At 38.6% G+C, this 22577-nt stretch overlaps 1 protein-coding gene across 3 annotated transcripts in view; it reads left to right on the forward strand.

Annotated features, from left to right (window-relative positions):
• Positions 1-613: 613 nt before the first annotated feature.
• LOC122091317 overlaps positions 614-22577 on the forward strand; it is a 79701-nt gene continuing 57737 nt past the window's right edge. For 2 of the 3 annotated variants that reach the window (XM_042661185.1, XM_042661186.1), the window contains exons 1-5: positions 615-725; positions 13979-14046; positions 15846-15915; positions 19696-19777; positions 20457-20521. In XM_042661185.1, the coding sequence (XP_042517119.1) occupies positions 627-725; positions 13979-14046; positions 15846-15915; positions 19696-19777; positions 20457-20521 (384 nt within the window). In that variant the 5' untranslated portion in view covers positions 615-626. Of the gene's footprint in view, positions 726-13978; positions 14047-15845; positions 15916-19695; positions 19778-20456; positions 20522-22577 lie in introns of all 3 variants that reach the window. The other variant, XM_042661187.1, reaches the window with a different exon arrangement.

The raw sequence follows: 22577 nt of genomic DNA on the forward strand, positions 1-22577 counted from the left end.
AAAAAAAAAAAAAAAAAAAATAAAAATGAGCAAGTGCATGAGGCTCCCGCTGCTTTAGTGCAGGATATTTTGTGACCAAGTTGATCTTAAAATCCAATATCATATAGCATCTGATGCATAAATTTTGGCACGGTATAAATTTGTTCAGGCTCCTCAATTAAGTGTTGCCACAAAAGCTTATTCCTTGTGCAATCCAATGAGACAAAAAATGATAGTCAGGAATGAGTTGAAAAATCAGGGAGGATGTCAAAAAGGTCGTGCTTCTGTGGCGGGATTATTTTTTTTCATTTGTTTATTTTTCTTATTGTCATTTTTGCCCATTTCTTTTTGTCTAGTTGCATTAAGTTCCTCTTCTATTGAACGACCAAAAGTCTTTTTCTAGTTTAATTGTATGATATGTTTGAAATATCAATGGTTGAAATTTCTTGATCATGTTTGATGCGGATTGTTTCAGTCTCCTTCCATAAATGAGGTAAACTGTTACATTCTTCAGAAAATTTGATATATTTCTTTTAAAATCACTTTCTGTATAGGAAAACTCTAGCAGTGGTGCTTATGCTTATGAGTATGTACTATGAATTAATTAATTTCCCATGCAAATAGATAGTATTTCTGTTTAAGCTTGAATGTCTTCTATGTGCAGATTTTTTGTACGTGGGTTATATGATGGTCAATTGTTCTTAAAGTTGAAAAAAGGTGTTAATTTTCCAGCCATGGATCCGTGGGTATGGTATTTCTCTTTACCTTGTGTTGAGAAACTTTCCTTTCTTGGACATGACATTCCTATTTTCTGCTTTAATGAGTAGTATATGAGAAAGAGGACTCATCCAAAGTTTTTATATTTTGGGAAGATGACTTGTCCTTGAGTCAAACTGTGGTGTTTGTCCCGAGCAAAATCTTGTCTGTCATGGTTTTAAGCATGGATTATTATAATTGGTATTCTGTCTTAAATGCATCATTCTACCTAATCAAATGCAGGGATGACTGTTTGAGAAGTTTTCAGTTAGTAACTTGTTACTTGGCATCACCAAAGACAAAATATGAAGGATGAAATGGATGCTTTTTCAGAATGGGGTTCTCACTAATAACTAAATGATGCAACTTTTGATTTGATATCACCCTTCAATTCAAATCAGCAAAAGCAATGTCTCCATGCATAATATGGATTCCAAACATTCATGATCTATATGTGAATAAGTCAAATTACTTATCGCTTGTAAATAATGTTCCAGTCGAGATATTCTTGTTATTGCTTCTACTCATATTCCCCCAAAAGTGAACCATCCTTGTCTTCATATACATGTGAGTACCTCCACTAACAGGCCAGTCTTTTGAGATGAAAACTAAAATTGTATCAGAGCAGGTTTATCCAGTCCTGCCTCCGTTCTGTTTTGTTCTTCCCTGTATATGCCTGTATGGTGCTTGACAGGCAGTTCCACGCTTTGAGTGTTTGCTTGACAGGCAGTTCCATGCCATGGGGCTTTCTATTTTTGTATTTAGTTCATTGGTTAATATAAATGAAGTGCAAGGGGCTGCTAGCCCATGATTTGATGTTTTGATAAAAGAGCTCTATGTGAGTGTGTACTGTGGTGAATCAATTGCAGCCAAGGTGGTGAAGCTTTGGAGGCAGGGTAGTGAAGCCCAACCGCAGGCTTTGGTGGTGGAGCCAAGCCATATTTTTCTTGTTCTTTCTCCTTTTCTTCTTGTTCATTCACTGTGCTGCCGATATTCCAGCAACTATTTCTCTCCATCGTGGCCTCTTATTAGGTGTCTTCCGATCTTCGGTTTGTGCTTATTTAGTCACTTAATATTTCTCTTCAAGTTTCTTCTATTCTCTATTGTTTTTCTATGCTGTTACAGGTCTGCGATAGGAATGTTTGACAGCATATGAGTCTGAAGTTCAGTCTCTATTTTCTGAGAATCTACCCATCAGATTGGGCTGAGCTTTAACTGTTTTATTCCCCATCATATCTACTCCACTCAACCAAGTTTGATGTCCATCAGATTGTTAGATTATGAGTTATGCTAGTTCTCCTTACTATTTTTTGTTTATCACTACTTTCTATTTTCTGTCCATGTGTGTTTCTTCTAATCTAACCATTAGTTCCCTTAGATATTTTAGCCATGTCTTTACCCCATTAGGACCTCAAGAATATGTTAGTTTCAGTCCCATCGGATTTATAGTTTGCAAGATATAATCACATATTGTTTTTGTCCTATTTCTCAGCTTTTAGATTCACTACGATTCCGAGTTCTGTAGTTTTGCTAGTGTTTGTTTCGGCTTGGCTTAGGTCATCAGGTTCCTTATCTTTCCAACAGGCTAAAGCTGCCCTCCATGTGTCTCAATTTCTCAAATCAAGTGGCCACCACATAACTTAGGTTAGTGGACCACCCATGGAATTTTTTATTTATATCTTTTCAGATGTGTGTAGAAGATATTATGGTTGAGTCCTACCATTATTATGTGGGTGGCTTCGTTTGAGCCACATGGAGGGACAATTTTTCCATTTCCAAGTTGAGTGGAGAAGAGGCTTCTGGAGTGTCCATGTGTCAAATTTCATGGACCATCTTGTAACACATGCATTGTAGTTCTTCCGGTATTACTGTTGGCCGTTATACTATATTTCAGAGCAAGTTGTCAAATATTGGTACTGGAGAGCATATCAGGAAGCTGGTTTTAAGAGTTTATTGAAGATATATCGGAGAGATGCTAGATAGACTTAGATATGTCTGGGATACACTTAGAATACATGCAGAACGAGCGTTTTAAGCTTGTGCACTACATAAGCAATAAAGAATGATACCCCAACCCATGTCAGGTTATCTTTGTTTAAAATGTCATCTATGTGATTCAAATATTCATTGTCAAATACAATATCAAACCTACTAATAGGTAATAAAAAAAAAAACCTAAGTAAGAATATTTGAAAAAGAAAAATCTATCTGCGTATAAGATTACTAGCTTAAAATACCCTTAAAGATCAAAACAAGCAAGCAATATGCAAGTATAAACATACAACAACAATCTCAGCCTTATCCCAACTTAATAGGGTTGGCTACCTGGATCCATCCAGAAAAAAAAGTCCAAACAAAAGAGATGCAAAGATGAGAGATGAGAGATGAGAGATGAGAGATGAGAGATGAGAGATGAGAGATGAGAGATGAGAGATGAGAGATGAGAGATGAGAGATGAGAGATGAGAGAGGAAAGATGGGAGTGGAAAGATGAGAGTAAGAGGAAAGAGGTATAGCCCAATGACTCAGGAGAATCATAGGTATATGGGGTCGGCTACATGGATCCTTGTCCTCCAATAGGCTCTATCCAAGGTCAGACTTGGAACAAGACCAAGATTATGCTTGTCATTCCTCAACACTTCGTCTATGGTCATTTTAGGCCTGCCCTTAGCTTTGTTAGCTCCTTCAATATGAATCAAATCACTCCTCCTTACTGGGGCGTCCTCAGGCCTCCTTTGAACGTGACCATACCACCTCAAATGACATTTGCAGAGCTTGTCGTTGATCGGTTCAACTCCCAAGTCAGCTCTAATATGCTAATTTCTTACTTTATCCTTGTCTTACCGCACATCCAATCTTGGCATCTTCATCTTAGCTACACATAGCTTCTCTGTATGGCATTTCTTAACAGCCCAACTTTCTACCCCATACATCATAGCTGGTCGTACAATAGTCCTATAGAATTTTCCCTTAAGCTTTAAAGGGAGATGCCGATCACACAACACTCCGAATACGCCTTTCCACTTCATCCATCTCACTTTAATTTTCTGTGAAACATCATCCTTTATGTCACATTCTTTATTTATGGTTGACCCTAGATATCTAATATAATCACTTTGAGGAATTTCTCTCTCTGGTTGATTTTCACCATATTACTATCTAACGTAGTGTTGCTAAAGTTACACATCATATACTCCGTCTTCATTCTGTAATTTAAAGCCTCTTGTTTCCAAGGTCTATCTCTATTGCTCCAATTTAGCACTAATCCTTGCTTTAATCTCATCGATTAAAATAATGTCATCCACAAAGAGCATACACTAGGGAACCTCATTTAGAATGCTCTTGCTTAACTCATCCATGATAAGTGCAAATAAATAGGGGCTTAAGGCCGATCCTTGATGTAACCCAATTGTAATTGTGAATTCCTTGCCTTGACCTCCTACAAATTTCACACTAGTCACCACGCCCTCATGTATGTCCTTAATTATATCCACATATGTACTAGATATCTCTCTCTTTACTATTACATGTAGGATTAAATCTCTAGGGACGCTGTCATATGCTTGTTCTAGGTCAATAAAGACAATGTGGAGATTCTTCTTGTGGGCTCTATAACTTTTCATAAGCCTCCTCAGTAGGTAGATAGCCTCAGTCACGGATCCACCTGACATAAATCCAACTTAGTTCTTCTAGATCTTAGTTTCTCTTCTTATGCGGGGTTCAATAATCTTCTCCCATAGTTTCATTGTATGGCTCATTAGTTTTATGCTTCTAAAGTTATTGCAGCTCTGGATATTCTCTTTATTTTGTAGACCAGGACTACAATGCTTATCTTCCAAATGCTTATCTTCCAATTATCTGGCATCTTCCTAGTGTTTATAATCCTGTTAAACAACTTGGTTAACTAAACAATCCCACATACTCCTAGGGTTTTCCACACTTCTCTTGGGATCTCATCCAGGCCTGGTGTTTTTCTTGATTTCATCTTTCTTAAAGCTTCTTTGACTTCTGCCTCACTAACCTTTCGCACAAATCTATGACGTGTGGAGTCTTGTTGAGTAAAGCAATTTCCGGTTCATTTCTACTCAAACTATTTCCATTTGGTAGGGCACTAATATATTCATCTCATCATTTGGGTGTGGATGCATATGTGTCTACGCCTTGATTCCTTGTGCTTGTCAAACAACCGGTACATCACTCGGAATAGCTGTAGTATGCGTTCATCACTTCTAACATTAGGAGTCAAAGATGTCTGAACAATGAAGTGGCTTTGAGAATTATCAGATCCAATGAGTGTCAGTCGGCTGAAATTGCTTTCAATGCTGTCTCACAATTGGAATGTTAGCTCCAACTTTGTCTAACTTCATTGTATTGAACCAGGGGCATCCCAAAATCCCCTCCCTCTCGCTATAGTCGAGGTAAAGCATAACTGAAGTTTGCTTCTGAACAATTTTGAGAGTAAAAACCTCCTCCCCTTCCGATAGCATGACTTGAACCCTCCTTATATGGTTTGAAATAGTCTCCTCAGGCGTGGTTTGGCAGGTTCACTATTGTGGTTCGTGAGTTTGGGATGTCCAGATGTGACAGTGATGTCTCAGTGTTTTATCGGAAATATGGTACCAGAAGGATATTTCTTGTGATCTGGCGATGATATTGAAGGGATCCAAAGTTTGAAAACTCATCTACAACAAAAGTTTCAAACCAAGGATCTAGGGCGGTTAAAGTATTTTTTGAGTATTGAAATGCTTAGTCAAGGAAGGCAATTTTCCTCTCTCAGAGGAAATATGTTCTAGATTTGTTGATAGAAACTGGGATGTTAGGAGCCAAACCTTTGGATACTCTTATAGATCCAGATGTAACGCTCACAGTTGAGAGTGGTGATGTGCTAGGTGATTCTGAGAAGTATCGAAGATTGGTGGGAAAGCTTAATTATTTGACTATGAATCGACCTAACATTGCCTTCCTTGTTAGTATTGTGAGTCAATTTCTTTCGTCTCCATGAACTTCACATTGGGATGCCATTGTTCGTATTTTGAGATATCTCAAGAAAAATCCAAGTTATGGTCTGTTGTACTCTGATCATGGACAGAAGTGTGTTAAGGGTTTCTGTGATGTTGATTGGGGCTGAATCTCTTGTTGATAGAAGGTCAACTATAGAATATTGTACATTTGTTGGTAGAAATCTTATGTCTTAGAAGAGCAAGAGGCAAGCTATTGTGGCTAGGTCTAGCGCAGAGTCTAAGTATCGTGCTATGGCTCTTATCACTTGTGAGTTGATGTGGGTGAAGCAGATTTTTTTACAGAACTTGGGTTTGAGTGCACTTATCTATGCAGTTGTGGTGTGATAACCAAGTTGCGATCCATATTGCATCAAATCAGCGTTCAATGAGAGGACAAAACATATTGAGGTAGACTGCCACTTTGTTCGAGAAAAATTACAGCAATGAGTGATTTCTACAAGTCATGTTCGTATAGCGTAATAACTTGCAGATGTTTCACTAAGTCTTTGGGGAGTAGTAGAGTGTACTATATTTGTAACAAGCTGGACATGATTAACATCTATGCTTCAGCTTGAGGGGGAGTGCCGATCAATATCTAGCTTCTCTTTGATGAAGTGTCTATCGATCTCCACATGCTTGGTTTCGATCATGTTGGACAGGGTTGTGAGCAATGCTAATGGCAGATTTGCTGTTACAAAAGAGCTTCATAGGATGGGTGGCAGGGACAACTAAATCTATGAGAAGACCATGAAGCCATAGGAGCTCACAAATGCCATATGCCATAGCATGGGACTCTGCTTCGGCACTTGAACGGGTAACCATGGTTTGTTTCTTGCCTCACCATATAACAAGGTTGCCACTAACAAATGTGCAATAACCAGTAGTAGACCTGCGGTCATCAGGGGAACCCCAAATCAGCATCTGTGAAGACCTCCACCCTAAAGTGATTAGGAGGAGAAAAAAGGATACCATGTCTTTGGGCAGATTTTAGTACCGGGAATACGCAACACAACTTCCATGTGAGTGTAGTAGGGATCATGCATGTACCGACTAACCAGGTTGACGACAAATGTTATGTCAAGGCATGCATGAGAAAATAGATCAGGCGCTTAACTAATCTTTAATATCTCCCCTTATCCACAGGAGTACAAGACCACCTTTTTTCCTACTCAGGTTAACATTAGCTTCACTAGGAGTGTTTGCCAGCTTACACCCCAATATACTTATTTTAGAAAGAAGATCAAGTACATACTTCCGCTGAGACAAGTAGATCCCACGAGAAGACATGACAACTTCAATGCCTAGGAAGTAACGAAGTTATCCTAGATCTTTGATCTCGAATTCCTCACTCAAGTATCCAACAATATCATCTACATAGACTATCTGGATAGCAATCTTCCCACCAGATCTCTTGATGAACAGAATGTAGTCGGCATTGCTTTGAGAGTAACTTGTAGCAACCATAGCCTTGTGGAAACGTATGAACCAAGCAGGAGGGGATTGCTTTAGCCCATACAATGCGCGTTTCAACTTGCTTACCTTCCCTTGGGTTTTGGTGCAAGTGAACCCAGGAGGAATGTATCTATACACTTCCTCCTCAAGTTCCCTATAAAAGAAGACATTCTTCATATCTAATTGCTGGAGATCCCAATCTAAGTTGGTGGCATAAGTTAAGATAACACGGATTGTGTTCATCTTCGTAGCTTGAGCAAAAGTCTCCTGGTAGTCAATCCCACAAGTCTGAGTGAAGCCCTTGGCACACAAGTTTGGCCTTGTACTGATCCACTGCATAGTTGTCAAGGCGTTGCTATGGTGACGACTTGGCGTCTAGGCGGTTTGCCTGGGGCCTAGGCGATCGCCTTATTGCACTGCATGTCGCTTTGCGTTTTGGCACTTATTTAAGCCAAATATCATATAAATTACTGAAGATATTATTTATAATTAAGCAAAACCCCTATTTGAATCCAATAAAAATAGTTTAAAAATGAAATTCCAAAAAGATAAAAAGTTAACACCCAGACATGAACAAAAGTTGGATTTTGGTTATAGGGGATGATTTTCCACTTTTAAATGCTGGGGTTTTTCTCAATTATAATTTTTTTATAAATCCTAGTAAGTTAAAACATTCTAAAAACCAAAAGTCCGGTAAAATAATCTTTTGTTTGATATCCATAAAATTATTTTCATTCAGGCGATTTTAATAGTATTTGCGTACTTTAAAATAAGTTTGACCTGAACATAACTTTGTCATGACAACTCAAATTTAAGTAATCTTAGACTTGTTGGAAAGATGGTTTTATGTTATACTCAATACAAAAAGTCTCATGTAAAAATAAAATCATTTGTCCAAATATAACTTATTATAGAACAAGAACATTTCTCTAAATGTTGATTTTTTATGATTTGATGTAGCTAAATGTTGATTTTTAATGACTTAATGTTGATTTTTTATGATACATGGTATATGTAACTTACTATATAATGTTAGAAAATAGGGAAAATAAAAAATAACACTTGGTCGCCTTGTTTGCCTTAAGGCGGGCGCTTTCTTGCCTAAGCGCTTAGACAACCCTTCAACGCCTTGGTTTGCCTTGGCGTCGTGACAACTATGATTCACTGTACCATCAGCCTTCTGTTTTACTGTGAAGACCCACTTGCACCCAATTGTCTTCTTTTGTGAGGGAAGGCACACCAGATCCCATGTGTCATTCTTCTTTAGAGCTTGCATCTCTTCAACCATAGTTGCCTGCCATTGTGTGTTTGCATTCGCTTCCTACCAGGTATGAGGAATAAACACATAGGAAAGAGAAGACACAAAACTATAGTTGGAAGGAGAAAGTGAGTTATAAGAAACAATTTTAACAATAGGATGTAAAGTACAAGACCTATTCCCTTTACGAACAGTAATAGGCAGCTCAAGGGAGGGATCAACAGAAGGAGAATAACCTAGGTCCAAGGGGACAAGATCAGGCTCGAGTGGAGACAACTAACATGGTAGGGTAGATGCCGGATGTGTAGTGGTTTGAGTCAGTTGTTTGCGACTATAAACACGTATCTCTTTCCGAGGCGAAGGAGTGTCACTCTCCTCCTGAAACGGGATACTGGCAGGGATAACAAGTTCAATAGGCGGCACATCTTCCACAATGTGGAAGGAGACTCTCCTTGAAGAGGTGTCGCAGTGTAGTATAATGCAAATTCGTGAAAGACAACATCAATAGTCACAAACCAATGCTGAGTGGGAGGATTAAAACATTGATAGCCTTTCTGAGTAGAAGCATACCCCTGAATAATGCACCGGAGACCACGTGGATTAAGCTTTCAATGAGGTTGATGATTGCGAGCATAGTAAACACTACCGAATACCTTAGGAGGAATAGGAAAAGCAGAGGAACCTTGGAGAAGATCCAGAGGGGAGCAGAAGGAATGGACCTGGGAAGGCATTTAACTTATAAGAATGGCAGCAGTGGAAATCGCATTACTCCAGTACTGGGGAAGAACATGCATCTCAAACATTAGAGAGTGTGCTACATTACAAAGGCGGTGATTCTTCCGCTCAGTAACCTGATTCTGAGCCGGAGTATCCACACAACTAGTCTGATGGATCATCCCATGATAAAAAAAGTAAGCCTGAAAGGACCTTGCGAAGTATTCACTGCCATTGTCGCTTCGAAGGATCTTAATGGTAGCACCTGATTGAGTTCGAACTATGCGATGAAACTGCTAAAAGCAATAGATGGTCTCGCCCTTGGTTTACATCATATAAACTCAAGTGGTACGAGAATGACAATCAATAAAAAAGAGAAAAGAGAAACCACCAATAACCATTGACAGACACAGCAGAATGGACCCCAAATATTAGAATGTATCAATGAAATTGAAGTTTCACTTTTATTTTCAGAAACATAATAAGTGATATGAGTTTGTTTGGCCAAAACACATATCGAAAAAAAATTGACTCAAATTACAAATTTTGAAAAGGAAAAAACCCTAGCTAAGGTTTCCAAATGGGGATGACCCAACCGACGATGCCACTGTAGTAACTCAGAGATGGGAGGTGACGTAGAAGATGTCTGAAGAGCCTAACTAGAGACCAATGTTGAGTTATCATTAAACGGTATAGACCACCATGCACCTTTCCCTCGCCCTTTTCCAGATGTATTAGTAGGATGGCCATGAAGCTTTCAACAGTGCTTTTTGGTGTGACACTCATTCCCATAATAATCGCACTTAACTGGAGTCCTGGTAGAGGAGCACTAGATTGTGTGGGGCTGCATTAAGGGACTGAGTGCCAGAGACAAGTGCAGATCTCTCAGTAGGAGTGGCAGCAGGCTGTGGAAGCATAGTGGTACGTCAACTTTCCTAAATTTGGATCACCACATAGTTTTGATCCAAGGTCACGACTCAACTTGGGACTGCAGCTGATCAAACTCCACATTCAGACTTGCTAAAAAGTTATAGACCCTGATCTTGTCCTCTCGCTTCTGAAAACTGGTGACATCTATAGGGGTGAAAGGAGTATACTTCTAATAGAAGTTTAGCTCAGTCCACAATGTCCGTAACTCATAGTAGTATTGTGACAGAGTGAGCCCTCTCTACCTTAGATCACGAACCTTTTGGTGAAGTCTCAAGACCTGAGCATCATTTCTTGCCTGGTAATAGATATCTTGGACAAACTTCAAGATCTTCGAAGCAGAGTCAAGGAGGAGATAGCCACATGAAAGCTGTGGCCACGTGGAGTTGACATGGAAGGTATTAACCAGATTGGCACACTCCCACTTGTCAATCTCAGGATGGGTGGTTGGACGCTTTGAGGTTCTAGTGAGGTACTTGCAATAGCCACTAGACTTGATGTAGATGCAGACCGAGCGTGACCACATAAGGTAGTTTGTGCCATTAAGTTTGATAGCATAAGGGGGAAAGGTAGGAAGAGTTGTGGTGTCTCCACCAGTAAAAATAGACGAGCTGGTTAGACATGGTTGCTACTCAAGGGGGCTGTGCAAATAGAAGAGACATTAGCAGGAGATAGAGAAGCATAAAAAACCAGAAAAGGTTAGAAAACCCCAAAATCGATAAAGGGTAAAAACCTTGAGAAATCGATTTTGGGGATAGCTTTAGAATAAAGATCTCAAACGGAAATATGGTTGGTACATACCACTACATGGATAAGGAGCACCAATTGTAATAAACATCAAGATGATCGGAGCATCGAGTAGGCAAAAATCATTTTGGCAATGAAAAAACAATTTATGAGGGAAAACCCTTGAAAAATCAATGGAAAAAGAGTGGGTCTCTTGTAGAAGAGAGTTTGAATCTAGGAGAAGGATGGATGGAGGCTAGAAACCCTCTTGGTGGTTTAAGAAGCTCCCACCACGAGAGAGAGACAGATGGAAGAAGGCGTTGATGGAAGGATGCATTGGAAGAGAGAGAAACGATAAAGAGAGAAAGAGATAGAGAAGAGAGAGAGCCCTTAGGGTTTTGGATCCTATGATTCTGATACCATGTTGGATTGGGTAATGACTTGTGTCAGATATGACATCAACCCTCTTTATTTATAATAACGGAGAGAAAGTTCTATTGAATTACAAAGACCATTAAACCCCTTAGGGTATGTTTGACAATTGACACTTTTCCTAAAACCCATTATTACTACAGGTTTGAAGTATTCTCCTTAGGTGTGGTTCGGCAGGTTCACTACTGTGGTTCGTGAGTTTAGGATCAGACTCTTCTAGTTTATGTTGATGATATTGTCATCACTGGCGATGATATTGAAGGGATCCAAAGTCTGAAAACTCATCCATAACAGAAGTTTCATACTAAGGATTTAGGGCGGTTAAAGTATTTCCTGGGTATTGAAGTTCAGTCAAGGAAGGGAATTTTTCTTTCTTTCAGAGGAAATATGCTATGGATTTGTTGACAGAAACTGGGATGTTAGGAGCTAAGCCTTTGGATTCACGTATGGATCCACATGTTAAGCTCACAGTTGAGAGTGGGGATGTGCTAGGTGATTCTGAGAAGTATTGAAGATTGATAGGAAAGCCTAATTATTTGACTATGACTCTATTGCCTTCTATGTTAGTGTTGTGAGTCATTTGCTTTCGTCTCCATGAACTTCACATTGGATGCCATTGTTCATATGTTGAAATATCTCAAGAAAGCTCCAAGTCATGGTCTTTTGTACTCTAATCATGGACATAAGAGTGTTGAGGGTTTTTGTGATGTTGATTGGGCTGGATCTCCTATTGATAGACGGTCAACTACAGGATATTGTACGTTTTTTGGTGGAAATCTTGTCTTGGAAGAGCAAGAAGGTAGGCTGTTGTGGCTAGATCTAGCACAAAGTCTGAGTATCGTGCCATGGCTCTTGTCACTTGTGAGTTGATGTAGGTGAAGTAGATTTTGAAGGAACTTGGGTTCGAGTGCACTTCTTCTATGCAGTTGTGGGGTGATAACCAAGCTGCGATCCATATTGCCTCAAATTCAGTGTTTCATGAGAGGACAAAACATATTGAGGTAGACTGTCACTTTGTTCGAGAAAAATTACAGCAAGGAGTGATTTCTACAAGTCATGTTCGCACCGGAGAACAACTTGTAGATGTTTTCTTTGAGTCTTTGGGGAGTGGTAGAGTGGACTAAATTTGTAACAATCTAGACATGATTAACATCTATGCTCCAGCTTGAGTGGGAGTGTTAGAAGTATGGCGTGAGTAGAAGTTGTGGCCAGCTGTCTAGCGCAAGCCACGACTCCACTTTGGGGCTATTTAGGTCTATTGATGATATGTTAGATGATTAGAATTAGAAGTTTGTTTTATTTCATTTTTTGTGTTTCCTATTTTTAATAGGAGTATGTAATTGTCAGTCTATATAATGAATGAAGTTGGGCAGCCCCAATTTTAGTTGATTGGGACTCCCAAAATTCCTATTGTCTCTCTCTCTCTGTCTCTCTCCTATTTACACTTGTAATGGGCTTCCTTGTTTTGTCTTTAGCCCATGTGGGCTTTTCAGTTGTAATGGACAAGTTTGTGAGTCTTCAAGCTCATGTGGGCCTTGGATGTAGTCCTTTATGGGCTTTGGTACCCTTATTGGGTTTGTAATTTCTCCTAATGGGGCCATATTCTCCCTCCCCCTTTTTTTAATGCATTTATTATTCACCCAAAAAAAAAAAAGGTGGAGTAGGGGGCTTGAGTGTCCTTATCTATGGGCAGTCTAGATTGGCTACATTCCCCTCCAAGTGGCTGAAGTCAGAGAGGTCATCTGACCTACCTAAAAATATATGGGCGGTCACACACACACACACAAACAAAAAAAAAAAAAAGTGTTCTTTCAATTTCTTAACCAAGAAGAAGAAGAAGATCAACACAAGCTACTTCAGGTCTCCTACATGAATCCTGTTCTGCTATAGCACACTATGTAGGGACATGTTTTCTGTTAATATCTACACGTTTCTTCTCTCAATTTCTTAGCCAAGTAGTTTTTCCCTTCCGCTTGTTCTTTAACACCTTCAACTTGAACAATGTTAGTCCTCACTAGCCACCATTGCATGCATTAGTTTTCATTGTGCACATGACTGAAATACTTTGATCTCTTCGTCTTGTCACCCATACCTTGCTCTCTTTTTCTGGTTCCTTGTATGCCTTCGTGTTCTATTCAACTTTCCCATCATAAAGTCCTAAACTATACCATGTGACGCGGGTCCGGGGTTCCGAAACCCCTAAACTCAGATCGCTGATACGGAGAATGAAGGATTGAGAGGAGAAGAAGAGGAGGAAGTTGTTTAGCCAAACCAGAATTCACCAACCACGTATGCTTAACAGCAGCTTAAACTCATACGATGGTTACGAAAGTATTTAACGACTCAAACAACCCATTCCTAAGAGAAATCTAAAATAGAGTTTGATGTTACCTTGGACTCAAAACTGAAATAAAATTGGACTCAATGTCTACTTGCTAACAACTTAATGATAAATAACAATTGACAAAATAAAAAATCCTAAACAAAACTGACTCCTAAATAACTGGTTGAACCCTGGTTTGGACCTGTTCTTCTTTGGTCTGATTGGACCAGCCCTGTAATTGCATTACCATGTCATATCTTACGTATTTTTTTCTTAACCCTCTTTTTTGATAAAGAATCTCCTATAGGTTTTAGATTTGATTGATGTGGTCCACCATTTGGCACAAGCACATTCTATAATTTCTGTAGTTGGTCTATTATTTCAAATTCTGATATGAAAATATTTTCTTCAGGGAACAAGCGATCCATATGTGGTTATGCAATTCGATGGACAAGTTGTCAAAAGCAATGTTAAATGGGGGTAAGTTATTAGTGCCATTTCTGCAATTGGAAATGTTAGAATCCTCATTTCTAATATTCATGTCACGTTAGTGAAAGACAGAAGAGTAGTGGGAGAAAAATGAGTGCCATGCAAAACTCTACTCATGACCGCCAATATGGGGATTTTGATAAAATTCTGAAATACCCCTACACTACTATAGATGTAAAGAAACTTGATAATATCTGGATTTTTTGGTCGAAATAATACCTGGATTATACATATCCATATGCTCAAGTTTATCAGGAGAGAAGACTCATTGAGTTAGTTTTTGGATCCTTGAAGGATATGGTCATGATAATTACTTGATTATGCTGAAAGAGATGGACTTCGTATACACAATGAAAATTGCATTTTTTTCCTCTCTAATAGTCAATGTACATAATTAATGAGGGAAACAGGTTGAAAGCAAGTATCTGGAGTCTTCAACCGTATCTTTCCCTTCACCTCTGCAACTATAATGTTTATCTCAGTCACTCCAGAAAATTCCATTGGCAGTGAAATCAACTAGGATGAAGACTCCTGATAATGGTGGGGCAACCAGATATCCAATATCTTCATTCCCTGTGGTGGAAAAATTAGCCATTTGAATGCCACTGGAGTTGACTACCATCACCTATGCTTTTCTTGGTTGTTGAAAGAATGGCCCTCGACCAACAAATAATGGAGAATGCCAAACCTTTTTTTGGAGGAGGGGGGAGGGGAGGGGAGGGGAGGGGAGGGGGTGGTGTGGGGAATGCAGAATCAAAGTCAAGCATCTACTGTCAATATCAATGTAGCATGCTCACATACTTTTACTTGTGTAGTTTATTTAGGATCTACACGCTAACCAAAACACAGAAGTTCAAATTTTAAGATGTAAATCCTACCACTACTTCCTACAGATCTGATGAGGGGATTAGCAGAAAGTGTCCTCTGGCTATTCTTCTAATTTCTAGTCAGTGTTTGAGCTGTAATGGTGTGGAATACTGGAATCCTTGGTCACATAAGGGTGATATGGGAATTCCAACAATGACCAGAATCGTGGGGCATAATTGTACCAGAATTAGAGATCAGAAGTATCTCACAAACCAACAAGCTGATGGGTATATACTCCTGGATGAAGAAAAGTTATTAGGGATTACAGCTTCAAAGATCTCCCCAATCCAATGGTAGGATCTGATTTTATGATCAGTTTCAGAATTAGGAATGTGACATTGTGACAATATCAAGGCATTAAGGACCAGCACCAATAGAAAAGAAGAAGAAGATGAAAAGTCAATAGAGAGAAGAGAGAAGAGAATCCTGCCCATGGTGGGTTCTGAACAGTCTACTCAAACCATGGGTGAAGGGATATATATATATATATATAACAGAATAGCATACAACTCCATACCACCGACTTAAGTCATACTGCCCTAATACCCAAAACACCCCACTGACATAAAACTAACATTAGACAATAAACCACAATAAACCACAATAAACCAAGACTATACTTAACACTCCCCTCAAGCTGGAGCATAGACACTAAATCCTGCACATATTCTCTTCTTGTTGGCATTCTGCATCATCATATCACATTGCTAGTTTTTGTGGATTGATACCCAATGCTGTGGGTGATGAGGTATAGAGGGTATATTCTTTGCTAACCTGATCGGAGCATTACACTTCAGTGAAAGGAAACCATAGTTTTTTGCATAATGGTTCTTTTCATGGATTTAAAGGACTCTGATCATCATTGTCTCTCCCATATTGAAGGATCATCTCTTTTGATTGTATTACTGATTGATTGTTTGCAGGACCAAAGAACCAACATGGAATGAGGAGTTTACTTTGAACATTAACTTACCCCCTACCAAAATTCTTCAGGTCTCAATTATAGAGCCAATTCTGCCTTTATGAATTTTGTTTCCCTCTTATGAAATCTTGTTTGAATATCTTTTCCGTTGGATCATGTTTATACAAATTCCTCTTTTTTTCTTATATTCTTCTTGCAATAATTACTTTTGATTTGTTCTACTGATTTTATGATATCGTTTTGCATTTGCTATGATTGACCTTGAAATTCTACTAGAATATTAGAATATTCACAATTATCTGTCGACTGTCGAGTTACCAAGTTTCCAATTCCATCAATCTTCTAGACATAAAAAATCTTCTATTTTCGTTGTTAGTACAACTCCCAAGTCTTGCTTCTTAAATCTTCAACAAACCTAACATTAATTCGCTTTAAACCTGCATCATTGATAAACAATCTAAGAGGTCTAGGGGTGGCCATGACCCCATATTAGAGGTTGTGGAAAAGGGAGGGACTTGGAAGGGACAAAGCCAGACCTTTCTTATTGTTTTGTTAATCATAAATAAGGTGAACACCGTAGATGTTCTTGTTGCATGTAGGTTGGGGATATTCTTTTAGGTTGTCTGCTTGTTGGGTGTTCTTTTGGTTCTAGATGGTTTGTAGAGTTGTGTAAGAAGGGAAAGTTGGAGTAGGTGAGGATGATTGCTTTTTTCTAGGGTGGTTTGTAGAGTTGTTTGTAAGAAGGGAAGGTTGGAGTACGTGAGGATGGTTGCTTTTTTCTTGGGTTTGGGGATCTCTGAGGCTTCTTTCTTCTTGGCTCATATTGAGCCTATAAATTGAAACCTCTCTTTCTGAACGACCCCCAACAGATCATTTTATGAAGAAATAATATATTTTTCCAAATAGCTTTAGTTAATAGAAGTTTTCGCAGTTTGAATGATTTTTCAATACATGTTAAGTTTGTATGAATGGTATACGGAAAAAGGTTTTGCTAATGTTAACCAAAGTTAGTGGACTTTGGAAGTTCATGAGTTGCAGACTTACAGGATTAGATGAAATTGGTCTACCTTTGGTTGTAAACTGATAAGAAATGCTTTTGTATAGCCTCCATTGGGGCTTGGAGCTAGATGTAATATGGGGCCTGTTTTTGTTCATAAAATCTTTGACTACTAAAAGAAATAGAATTAGTCTTTGAGTGGAACCTTCTATATTTACTAATGCGGGGCCCAAAGGATGCAACTAGGATGGGTGTGGGCCACATAAAAGCTTAAGCAATTTAGGTTTAAGGTCAGGTGGCAAAACAGTAAATATGATGATATCTAGAAGGGAGTGGCATTCCTGTAAATAAATTGAAGTTCACAAGGGTGGCAAACTTGTAATTTGTTAGAACTTCAAGACAACACTGGTTTACAAAGTACTAGTAGAAAGGGTAAATTGGAAATCAGTTGTAAAAGTAGGACTGAAGAAAATGGGAGAAAGAGAGGGGTATTAAGGGAAAAGAGGGATTAAAAGGGTTTGTTGGCAACCCATGATGGTTGTCTTCAACCGCCAGCGAAGAGGAACAGGGCGGAAGTCCAAGGGGTCTTTAGGTGAAGAGAAACCCCCTCAACATGGGTTGGATGAGCCTGAAAATTCAATTGGGGAATCGATTCATCTACCCCAATTGATTCCAGCAAGAACTGGCTGCAAAAGTCACCTTACATGGAGTATTTAGGCTCTGAAACTGAGCCCAGCGATAGCCTCAGATCTAGATTCAGTTGCAGGTCTGGTCATGGGGTATTGGCTCACACCAGGGACTGTTTCTGGTTAAGAAAATCCAGCAGTTGGGTCGCTTTAATGTGATGAAGTTAGCCCCCAAGTTTGAAGCTGAGAGGACTTGTATTGGGGAAGATCCCTTCAATTCCTTGGGGCTGTGATGTACCGCCCAGAACAGGGGATTCTCGGGTGAGTAAATATCAATAGCAGAAGTCCAGAAACAATAGATGGAGAATCAAGAGAGAAAGAGAAAGAAAAGACAGGAGAAGAGGGGAGGTAGAGAGATCGCAGGGAAGAAGAAGAAGAAGAAGAAGAAGGGGGGAAGAAGAGAGAGGCAGCCACGCAGGCAGTACTCAACTTAATTTTTCTTCATTAATCAACTAACTAATTTCTTAGGTTACATGCCTTACTTGTACTAATTCAAAATTAAAACTCTTAAAACTGAAATAGAAAATCCTAATCGCTTTCGAAATTAAAGTCTAATGAAATGGAAACAAATAAAACTAAAATTGGAAATTTCTACTTACCTAATGGCTACCCCAAAATAACCTAAAATAAAAGATAAACAAATATTCTCAAAATAAAATAAAATATTAGAATTTTCTATTAATCTTGAATCCGAATTAGTAACTTGGAACCCAAATTGGATCTGGGTCTTGGTTCGGGTTGTGGAGCAGGCTTGGGTCGATCCATCGGAGCGCTGCTGCATCAACTCCCCTGTTGTTTAGAAACACTCGTCCACGAGTTTTATAAAAGGAGAGAATCAACGCCACTCGATCAGCATCCTTGATCAATGGAATCAGATGTAAAAGTAGGACAGTGAAGAAAATGGGAGAAAGAGAGGGGTATTAAGGGAAAAGAGGGATTAAAAGGGTTTGTTGACAACCCACGATGGTTGTCTTCAACCTCCAGCGAAGAGGAACAGGGCGGAAGTCCAAGGGGTCTTCAGGTGAAGAGAAACCCCCTCAATATGGGTTGGATGGGCCTGAAAATTCAACTGGGGAATCGATTCATCTACCCCAATTGATTCCAGCAAGAACTGAGTGCAAAAGTCACCTTACATGGAGTATTTAGGCTCTGAAACTGAGCCCAGCGATAGCCTCAGATCTGGATTCAGTTGCAGGTCTGGTCGTGGGGTATTAGCTCACACCAGGGACTGTTTCTGGTCAAGAAAATCCTGCAGTTGGGTCGCTTTAATGTGGTGAAGTTATCCCCCAAGTTTGAAGCTGAGAGGACTTGTATTGGGGAAGATCCCTTCAATTCCTTGGGGCTGTGATGTACCGCCCAGAATAGGGGATTCTCAGGTGAGTAAATATCAATAGTAGAAGTCCAAAAACAATAGATGGAGAATCAAGAAAGAAAGAGAGAAAAGCCATGAGAAGAGGGGAGGTAGAAAGATCGCAGGGAAGAAGAAGAAGAAGAAGAAGAAGAAGAAGAAGAAGAACAAGAAGAAGAAGAAGAAGAAGAGAGAGGCAGCCACACAGGCAGTACTCAACTTAAATTTTCTTCATTAATCGACTAACTAATTTCTTAGGTTACATGCCTTACTTATACTAATTCAAAATAAAAACTCCTAAAATTGAAATAGAAAATCCTAATTGCTTTCTAAATTAAAGTCTAATGAAATGGAAACACAATAAAACTAAAATTAAAAATTTCTACTTACCTAATGGCTACCCCAAAATAACCTAAAATAAAAGATAACAAATATTCTCAAAATAAAATAAAGTCCTAGAATATTCTATTAATCTTGAATCCAAATTAGTTACTTGGAACCCAAATTGGATCTGGGTCTTGGTCCGGGTTCTGGAGCAGGCTTGGGTCGATTCATCGGAGCGCTGCTGCATCATTTACATGTCATGAATAGTTGAATATGATATGCCTTTCAATTCATTTTTGTTGAATATATGGGGGGTGGGGTTGGATTCCATCTGTTAAAAATTCTAGTACCACAGAATGAAGTACATTTTGATTAACTGGTGAAAGAATGTTAATTAAGAAGTTATGAACTTATGGAATGACTTTATGACTCATATTCCCTATGCTTCTTGTTAAAAAATTAAATTTACTTCTCATATGTGGATTTTGAACTTCAGGTTGCAGCTTGGGATGCAAACCTTGTAACTCCACATAAGCGCATGGGCAATGCAGGCATTAACCTGGAGGCCTTTTGTGATGGTAATAATGCAATGAATTCCTCCTGTAATGGGAATATGACAGCAAAATTTTTACATATGCAATTTGTATTGGTTTTGTGCCGTAAGGGGTTAAGCTGCTGTGTTGGTTTGGAAGGCTTTTTAGTATCTCTGTTATACTTGAGCATTAATTGTCCTTTGACATACTTGAGATGCTATAATTGATGGAAGCAACTAAAGAGTCTTATTCCTACAACCTTTTATTGCTTTTTCTGCCCCTCTCCATATTGTATGGGAGGAACTTTTGACTTTTGAGTCTGGTTTTGATACACTTTGGTAATGAAAAGTGGCTTTTGTACTTCATATTGGCACCCATACTTTTTTTACTTAATAATTAGTATGTTGGCTTTACTGTGACATAAAAAACTACGTTTGTCAAAATTGGAATTTGAACTGATTCTATGAAATTTATATTTACACTTTATTTAAATAGTGGTTATTTATATAACGGCAGTGAAAATAATGTTAATAATTCCTTGTGCAACTTCTAGCTCCAAGTTTATCTTTTTTTATTTACCCAGTAAATCAGGAGAATCCCTGCTGGAAGTCTGCATTCTTTGGCTGAAGGCATAAGTTTTCTGTATTGCTACCATGGATTAAGTTTGGCACAAAGGCTGCAATTTCATCTTAACATGACATGGTGATGAAAATGTATTTGTTAGGAAACTTGCATGATGTGCTGGTGGAATTGGAAGGCATGGGAGGTGGTGGAAGGATATATCTAGAGGTAAATGTTCATATTCAGAAATTCCAGATAAAGCAATACTCGAGCATAGTTGTCACGGTGTCTAGGCGACTCAAGGTGTTGGAGGGCTTCTGGACACCAGGCGACGCGAATAATGCTAACAGGGTGCCTAGACACCTTGACAACTATGACTCAAGTGTGGTGCTATCTTTTCCCCTGTCGAGTGGGTCCAGTTCATTTGAGATTTGCTCTTTATACTTCACACTATAACCTGAAACTTGGTTAGCCGTTGATGGATTGTGAAGCCTGGTTCTGATAGTTTATCCATTTGTCGGAAAGGGCCTTCAATCCCTTTCTCATTTATCCTTTACTTCATTCTATGCTACCACTAAAATATTTTACATGAACTGATCTGAAAAATATTCATAATACCCAAAAGAACCAAAAGGAAGAAATATAAAAAATGAAGGATAGAAGTGTTAGGAGTTTAGTCCCACATTGGCTAGTAATTAGCCTACAGTCCCCTGATACACCTGGGAGTCTCTCCACCAACTAGTTCAATCTTTTGGGATGGAAACTTTACATAGAGATCATGAAACCTTATCTATTTATTTCCCACCACAAAGGGTGGGGTAGGAGGAATGGGGATGGGGAAAAAAGAAATCTAATGTTATAATCTTAAATGGTCTTTAATCACATTCTCATTTTTCTCTCTTACTTAAAATAAGAACGAAGTTTCATAGTTCTTTCTTGTCTTGTTTTGGATTGCAACTTCAAACGCGAAGTATGTTTCTGTTGAAATTTGTTTTTTAAATTTTTTATAATTTTATAATTTATTATTATTATTTTTTTGATGAACCTTGAATCAAGTTTTCTTCTGGAAAGAATCAAAATTGACTTCATTACATGCTATGTGGATTATATCCTAGGAAGGTACTACAGAGAACCCGAATCCGTTATTCTAGAGAGCTGAAATCAATCTTCATTTTTTGCAATTGAGAACCATCTCTCTTTGTATCTTGGTTGTTTATCTGCCAAGTTATGCCAGTCTGGTTTTGGTCTTCTTAAGGAATTTGGAGTACATACTTAAGTTTAAAGTTGATCCTTGCTATTGGTTTCTATGTTATCAAACTTTGCTTGGGTAGCCTCCTAAAGTGATGTAAGTAAGATCCAACAACTGCTCAGATTGATTGGTGGCCTCCTTTGCTGGTGCACAGCTAACTGAATCTATGAAAAGGGAATCGGTAAGATTGAGTGCTGAGATTCACTAATTGAAAAACTGATTTCAATACCTCGCCTCCTTTATATTCAATTTATGATAAAAATGAATTTTGTTTGATAGGCCGTGCAAAAAAGTGTTGAGGATGTTGAAATGGATGAGTAGTAAAATTAGGAAGGATAAAGTACGGAATGATCATATTAGAGCTGTTTGGTAGTTCCGATACATGATAAGCTATGAGAAAGTCGTTTGAGGTGGCATGACCATGTTCAACGGAGGCCTTTGGATGCTCTAGTATAAAGGAGTGATTTGATTCAGATTTTTTTTTTAATCGAAATTTGATTCAGATGAAGGGTCTAAAAGAGCGAGGGGCAGATCTAAGATGACCTTAGGAGAAGTGGGGAAGAAAGACATGTAGAGCTTAGGCCTTGTATCAAGTATGATGTCGAATAGAGCTGATTGGAGACCCTATTTAATTGGGACAAGGCTGAGTTATTGTAGGCAATGCAAAAAAGTATGTCAGTATCATGTAATGAATATCACAAAGTATATCTATATAAATTATATAATCCTGTAAATTGAGATCTGTAGGATCTCGGTTTTAGCACAGATGGGTGAGGGGCAATTTTATCTCCTTGTATTTATTTATTTGTTTATTTCTTCCAGTTATGTTCTTTGTTATATCTAGGTTATTATATATATTGAATGAAGTGGGAGTTATAACATTAAGTTGGAACTCCCAACAGGTTACACATCCATCGATTCTCTTTTCCTCCCTCTTCTCTTCTTCTTCTTCTTCTAATATTGTTTTCATGGTGTCAGAGCAAGATCCTTAGGTACTGTTGCAACTCTCGTGGTATCTTGTTCTCTCTTTTAAGG

The sequence above is a fragment of the Macadamia integrifolia genome, chromosome 10 (assembly GCF_013358625.1).
Source record: "Macadamia integrifolia cultivar HAES 741 chromosome 10, SCU_Mint_v3, whole genome shotgun sequence".
Classification (NCBI taxonomy): domain Eukaryota; kingdom Viridiplantae; phylum Streptophyta; class Magnoliopsida; order Proteales; family Proteaceae; genus Macadamia; species Macadamia integrifolia.